The sequence below is a fragment of the Glycine soja genome, chromosome 16 (genome assembly GCF_004193775.1).
Source record: "Glycine soja cultivar W05 chromosome 16, ASM419377v2, whole genome shotgun sequence".
NCBI classification, from domain to species: domain Eukaryota; kingdom Viridiplantae; phylum Streptophyta; class Magnoliopsida; order Fabales; family Fabaceae; genus Glycine; species Glycine soja.
In genome coordinates, this window is record NC_041017.1 from 3,903,883 (window position 1) to 3,911,601 (window position 7,719).

A 7,719-nucleotide genomic window follows, 5' to 3' on the forward strand; every position below is an offset into this window, starting at 1 on the left:
TTCAAAGTCGTAAATTTTGTTTTTATTTATTTATTTTTATTTTTATGACTTTGAAGTCATTTTGTTTTTTATTTTTTTTTATTTTTTTATGTTTAAAGTTTTTAATTTTAGAATATTTTATTTAATTTTATTTTCTTTTTTTTCAATTTTTTTTAAATTAAATAATTTTATTTATTTAATTATCAAAAAAGTATAATATATTTTAAGTAAAAAACATTAAAAAATATATGACATATTAAAATAAAAATAATAATAAGTCAAATTAAAACTATTTATTTAGTAATTAAATAAATAAAAATATTTACAATTTTTTTAAAAACTTGAAAACAAAACAAAAAGTAAAATACAAGTAAATAAAAAATTTTAAAATTAAAAACTTTAAACGTAAAAAAATGACTTTAAAGTTGTAAAAAGAAAAAAAAACTTATAACTTTAAAACTGTAAGTTAAAAAAAATAACTTATGATTTAAAGTTGTAAAATTAAAAAAAAAATATATATATAATGACTTTAAAATCGTAAATAAAAAAATTACATTGGAATTATAAATAATTTTATGACTTTAATTATAAAAAAATAACAAATTAATAAATAATAAGTTATAATACCTATTACAATTTATCCCATTTTATGAAATAATTTAAAAAGTATCCCTATATGAAAAAAAGGGAAAAATTTACCCCTTAATGATAAAAAAGCCCACTACTCTTTTATGACAGAGAGATCACATCTGCCAAATACGCAGGATGAGCTTGGTAGGTGTTGGGGGATGCATGCATAATTGAGACTAGAAAGTAGAAAGCAACCTCGTCCAATGAGTTTCAATTTCTTTGTCTGCCTCCCAAAAATCAAATGGTCCCACCATGATATAAGTGATCACATGAAGGAGAGAGAGACACAGAAACACAACAGGTAACTAAGCATAATTTGATTCTAAAAAAAGTACAGGGAGCTGTGTATGCATTTTTTTTTCAGTGAATGTGTGATTAGAGTTGGCCCAATTCAAATACAACGGCTTAAAGGGTAACAACCATGAAGAGTCCTCCAGAGATCAAGCTCTTCAATTGTCTTTCACATCAATTTAATTTCTTAATATTTAAACTGCACATTAATTTACACTTTTTAAATTTAATTTCTATTTATTCTTAGTATAAAATACTTAACATTATCAACTAATCAAAATCATGATAAGTATGATTTTGAAGATAGTCACTGGAAAAGTTAGTAGACGAATTGTTTTTACCAAGTTTTTCACTTATTTAATCTACTAAATATTATCTTCTTTTTATGTTTAGTTTCTTTTCAAACGTCTGGAAAAGAACTCTAATGATAAAATTAGTACTTATTTGAGGTGTATATGCAGCTATGAAATATCGACATGGATACCGGACACGACACGGATATGAACACATGGACACCTGTAATGTCTACAATATAGAACATAGTAAGGTGTCGTGTCGGTGTTGGACACTGACACAGACGCGTGTCAGACACCAAACACGACAAGGGATTGGAGTATCCGTCTTTCATAGATATGTAGTGAATTCAATGTTAATTACCTTCCTCATGCCTCTATGCCTGCTATATGGGAAACTCTTTCAGGTTAAAACTTATATACTACTATACTATATTGCATATTTTTATATTTTTTCCGTTTGAATTTTTCAAATCATCTTTTGGTCCCACTATTTTAATGTTTGGTATCGTGGCATGCTCCCTCTTTTCTGGGGTTAAAGCTCATTCGCCATTTCATTGTCGGCATTCACCAAATCGATGAGCCTTGCTTTTCGTTAGTCTCTCTCCTTATTATAGATTTAGTATATGAAAGGTAAAGTGCTTTCTATTAGAGATATTCAATTCAATTAGCCTTTTTTTTTTTTTTACAAATGCAAAAAATTCTCCCATAATCATCTTATGTTGTTTTCACTTGTACATACTTTCATTATATTATTTGCTTGATTTCCATGAAAAATAAACATGGGAGGGGGAAGAGACCAAAGCAAGAAGGGAAGAAGGATATGACCCAGGTATGGGTAGTCCCCTCAAGCATATCATGTGAAGCTTTTGTATTTTTTTTTTATCTGTAAGAGGAATCAAAGACAGGTATAAAGAGATTTACAATAACTCATGTACATTATTCAATTAACTGAACTAAACCCCAAGTTTAAAATAGAAGAATAGAGTGAATAATGTTAATGAAGTAATTTTCTAGTTATCAAATACAAACTTCCACTTGAACCATCCAACTATCTCAATACCTGGGAGACCCAAATCAGACCACCTAAACATGTCTGATGTCCATTTTGTAATAACAAGAACTCTAAATTGAACCCAATTCGAAGTTCAAACCACGAGTAATAAAAAGGAGAAAACTTAGGTACAAAGCCTAAGTTATTCTAAAAAAAATGTATTATAAAGTGTGTTGTTAGCATTATTCTAAAAATAAATATATAACTTGACTACTTATCTGAGATCAATGTGAGAAATTCAGTATTGAAAGAAACTGTAAACTAATTAATATCATCCAGACTATATCTCCAAGAAATAATGAAACCATAAATAAAAAATAACATCTCTAATGTATGTACAAAGAAATCCTAAGAAAACAGAATCAAGAATAAACTAACAAACAAGATAGCAACTAGTGAGGGCATCATCAAAGAAGAGGCTGAAGAATTAACTATCTGAACGATAAAATTGCAAGTGGGTGTTGAGATATTATCCGTTGTAAGCTTGGCCAAACCTTGAAAATTGCATGCCATGGGGTTCTGATTTTGCACTTGGAAGTACATATTGAACGCGTAAGAGGCATTCCCATTTGCATCCAAATTGTTGCACGAAGAACCATATCCAAGCGCGGTGCAATCTCCAAAGGTGCAAGCATAGTTAATGTTATCTGGAAGTTTGCTGAGATCCTTGGCATCAGGATTAAACATGCACCACCTAGGAGCAAGATATTTCACGTTCTGTGCACCTATGAGAAATTTGTTTTGGTTCTGACCAGAAAGGTCCATTGGAAACTTAGGTTGTCCATCGTATCTGAATATTCCCCAATGGCGTTCGAAGTTTCCTGGCGCAATGCTCTTGGCATCCTCGTCGATGAGTCCAAATAGATAAACTTCAATGTATCCAGGGCGGCGTGGGGTGCCTCTATTTGCTGCAAGCCTTGGCAGAAGGCCATTATAGAATCTCAAAGCATTGCCTGCGTTGGCATTCTTGTCCCCTTCAGTAGGCCATCCTACTTCTCCCACCAAAATAGGCAGGTCCCCAAACCCAACTGATTTGAGAGCAGCAACCAAGGTATCAAAATTTGCATCAAAGACATTGGTGTATGGAGTACCGTTATCGTTTACCGGATTGTCCACACCGTCGAAGAAGGCATAGTTGAAAGGAAAATCGTCGTTACCATAAAGGCTCAAGAAGGGGTAAATGTTCACGGTAAATGGGGCACCATTCTTGCTGAGAAATTGCACTATCTGTGTCATGAGACCACTGATATCAGGCCTAAATATTCCTGCAGAAGGAACAGGATTACTCTCTGGAGACTGATACACATCAGCATTTAAGGGCACTGTAGCCTTTATTTTGTCTCCAAGACCTGCTTCATTAAGGGCATTTTGAATGTTCTGCAGTGCAGGGAGGGTGATATTCAAGAATGAATTGTTGTAGGATTTTAAAAATGGCTCGTTCCCGACCGCTACATACCTACAAGAGAATATAGATAAGTATGCATAAATCTACATTTAAATTGGTCAAAAGAGGGAAATCAACAAAGAGAGTTTGGCAGGGAAAGAAAATATAAATTTCATTGTAAATAAATATTTCCAAAATCAAAATTGACAAAAGGGTTTTCACACCAGGAGGACAGTATTAATGCTTTAGTGCTTCCTGCTAAAGGTGTCAGTGATATATATTTGTGAAGAATTGCTTGGAACACCATTATTTGAGAGCTTGACCAATCCAATGACTAAAACAGACTCTACCAATGTTGCTACTTATGCTATAGCCAAGATCCTAAGCCTAACATAGCTCCAAATTATTCCCAACAAAAATACTTAACAAGTTTGCTTAACAAGGACAAAAAATAGCATCACAAGAGAAGTTGATACAAATAATTTCGGATTTCCATCCAATAAAGTATAACAAGTGGCATTTAATAATAATAGGCAGGCAGTTTGCATCTAAATGTTCAACAAGTCTCATGAAACTACGAAAATATCATTTTTAACCCCTAAACTTCTAGCAGCCTTAAAATTATTAAAATTTCTCATTAACCAATGCAAAAGGAAAAACTGGAGAACTGCAAGCCGCAGCACCAACAAGCATGCCCTATATAGTGTGTTTGTTTATACGTTTTCACACTTTCCAGTGCAGTTCATTGTGACTGCAACAAATTGATGTATTCAACATTCAAACAGAGGCTTAAGTTCTCATTGTTCTGTTAGGGATCTTGTCTAAGGCTTGGTATCAGTTATTTAATACCCCCCAAAAAAATACACACAAAAAACAATATTCTCTTCCCCTAAAATAATACATAAGCATACAAAATTCCTGACATTCATGGATTACTTGCAAAGATTAATAGAAATTAGGATAGATGATAAGACAACTATGTTAGAGAGAACTTTGACACATTAATATATCTCCCCCCCTAAATAATCCTACCTCCTCCGTTTCTTTTTATAAGAAAAAAGTTATAGAGTACTTTACATTATAAAAAGAAACTTATCAATCACCTCCTAAAACGGCAAAATTATTCTTGGAACAAATATCCTTCTCTTCAGCCACATACAAAGTTACAAAGGACTTATCAGGCATCACTACCAAAAAAAAGGATCTAATTCTAGGGAATCGCCCAATCCATAGAGCTTCCCTGATTAAAAAAAAAAAGAAACTTTTGGTTCACTTTTGAAAGATTCGTTTCACACTTTTCTATGTTCGGTCCCTAATCTCATCTGCAAAAAAAAAAAAAATACATAATATTATTCATTATTCTCTCCTTATGTGAATGATAATAGAACACAGGGCATCCAATATTTTCCATAAGGAGAAACATTAGCAGGCCACCATGAAGCATAATCAATGCAGGAATTAGAACGAGCCAGACATAAAAATTCCCCAAGAAATCCAACACAAAGAATCAAGGACCATGCATCAAATACACGTGATCAAAATGCCAAAACTAAACCAACAAGAAACAACCATATCTTTTACCAAATATAACCTCTAAACTTCATACAAAAACACAATCAAAGAAAGAAAGACCAATTTACATAACAGATTTAGAATAACAATAACTAATGCAGTCAACTGAAATTGAAATTTTTTGTTGCAAAACTCACTTGACATTAACTCCTCCATTGAAGTTGTAACGTGTGACATTTTTCTTGACCCATTGTTTGGCCCTGCCATAGTCATTCATCTCAGCAAGCTGATTATTAGGGATAGCCACCATGACTTCAATCCCAGTCCCAGCCAAAGCACTCATGGTGGAGTCATCTGAATCAAAAAGCTTCACTTTCTTAATCCCATTATCCTTCAACATCTGAACCACTGTGTCTGGTGGCAACTTGTGGGTTGCTTGAGTTCCCCAATTCACACCAATCCCTTCCACACTCAAACACATCAACCCCACCACAAAAATCCATCTCAAAACCCAGTTTTTCTCCATTGCAATAGCAACAAAAAAAAAAAAAAAACTTTCCCTCACAAACAAAGAAACACAAGAATGAAGAAGAAAAAAGGGTATGCAAAAATGGCTAAATGAACAGAAACGGAAACTCTCTTGTTTCTATATGGATGGAGACAGAGGGTGCAAGAGAAAGGAACCGTTTTTGAAAGTAGGGTTGGAAGAATCAGCGAAAATTTAGCAACTTTATCACACCCCACGAAGCCACGATGAATGAGACGGTGATGATAGTCTAAAGGATCAAGCAATCAAGAGAGGAACTATTATATAAAAGATCAAAATTGAACAAAAAAAAGATTGATTTAACAATATTTATAAACAAAAACCCATAAAAAAAAAAAGAATAGCTTATTCTTTTTTTTTTCCTCTCCCTGTTCTCTTATTGGTCTTGTTTGTTCTATCACAAAGAAAAAGAGAGGGCAGAGAATGTGATGTCCAAAACCCAGATGGACAAAAAGCAACCCAGTTTCTTTTATCTTCTTGTGAAGAAGGGAGAGAGAGAGAGAGAGATTAAGGAGTAAGAAGAAAAACTATGGAACTTGTGAAAGGGAAAGTGGGGTAGTGAAAATATATGAATGATAGAGACAAATTCCCTTACGCTTTTTTAATTATTATTAATTAATTATTTTGGGGCAACCATAACCGCTGTTCAAGATAGCTATAACGGCTATCACTTGAGAAGCTCAGAAACCAAGTGAAAAAACAAAAAGGGAGAGAACAATTGTGAAGAGTAAAGTAGAAGGAATAAAGTCTGAAGGAGAAAGGTATAATCAATAATCATAATCAAATTAAAGACTATAAACCTAAAGGTCGGAATAGTGGGTGAAAGATTTGGTTGCATTCATATAAGGATCCAATGAGTTGAGAAATACTTATGATCCATGAAAAAATAAATTAAATTAGAGTTTTTAACTTTTTATGTTATTGGTTAGAGGATGACGGAAGCCTTTTTGGTTGAAGGAAGGACCAAAGGAATGACGTTGGCATGGGAATAGGAATTTATTTAGTTTTATTTTGAAAGTGTTTTCATACTTTAGTTAAATTAGAGTTTAATTTTTAATAGAATTATATGTATCTTTTACTAGATACGTTTCTGTATTTGCATCTTATATTAATAGAGAAATATTTTGGATGAAGATATTGTAATCTTTTATTTATTTCCATCAACACTGTTTTATATCTTTTATCTTTCTTTTTTTTGTTAAAAAAATATCTTTTATCTTTTTGATAAATTATGATATAACGAAATTACATGTAATATTGATGTCTTTTTTAATTATGCGATTATTTTAAATATTTAAATTAGAATAAAGTTGCCTTCTATAAAAGATATATGTAATTTTAAGAAGAATATTCGCAATACACATTCTAATATTTCAATATATCTGTTATTATTAATTAAAATTTATTAAAAATTACAAAATTAAGGTAAAGGTTTATTAAATATGAGATTTATGATTCTTAATAAGAAAATGATATCTTAAATACTTTTAGAGTGTGTTTGGATAGAGAATTTTAACTGAGAAAAGTAAATTATCAGGAAATTTAAATTTTTGTAATTTAAAATTCATTTGTTTGGATATTTTTTATGAAGAATTTAAAATTTTAAAATTTTAAAACAGAATTTTAAACAACTAAAAATTTGAAATTTCAATTTCCTGAGCTCGGATTGTTTTTCTTTTTATCCGTATGGTCATAGTTTTATTACACGCATTAATTAAGATTTTTTTTTTCTTTGAAATGCTTGTAATAATTAATAAATGTATTAGATACAAAATTATATAAATTTAATTAAGTTTGTGATAGGTAATAGCCACTCCAGATTATATGTTATTATAATAGATTACATGTATTTAAAGATAATCACGTGTCATGAAAATTAATAGTTCTAGGTTATTGCAATTATGAGAAGACCAATTTTTGTGAACCTGTTGAGATTTATGTTTTAAAAAATAATAATATCTCTTACAACAATTGGCTTATTTCATTGAGAATCACAAATTCAATTTTACACGTAGACTACACGTGGGAA

The 7,719-nt window shown here is 31.3% G+C and overlaps 1 protein-coding gene across 1 annotated transcript; it reads right to left on the bottom strand.

Annotated features, from left to right (window-relative positions):
* Positions 1-2,477: 2,477 nt before the first annotated feature.
* LOC114390735 (glucan endo-1,3-beta-glucosidase 8-like) lies at positions 2,478-6,418 on the bottom strand. Its single transcript, XM_028351604.1, has 2 exons — positions 5,341-6,418; positions 2,478-3,703 (listed from the first exon to the last, which is right to left on the bottom strand). The coding sequence occupies exons 1-2, from the start codon at positions 5,667-5,669 to the stop codon at positions 2,596-2,598; spliced, it is 1,437 nt and encodes a 478-aa protein (XP_028207405.1). The 5' UTR covers positions 5,670-6,418; the 3' UTR covers positions 2,478-2,595.
* Positions 6,419-7,719: the final 1,301 nt, after the last annotated feature.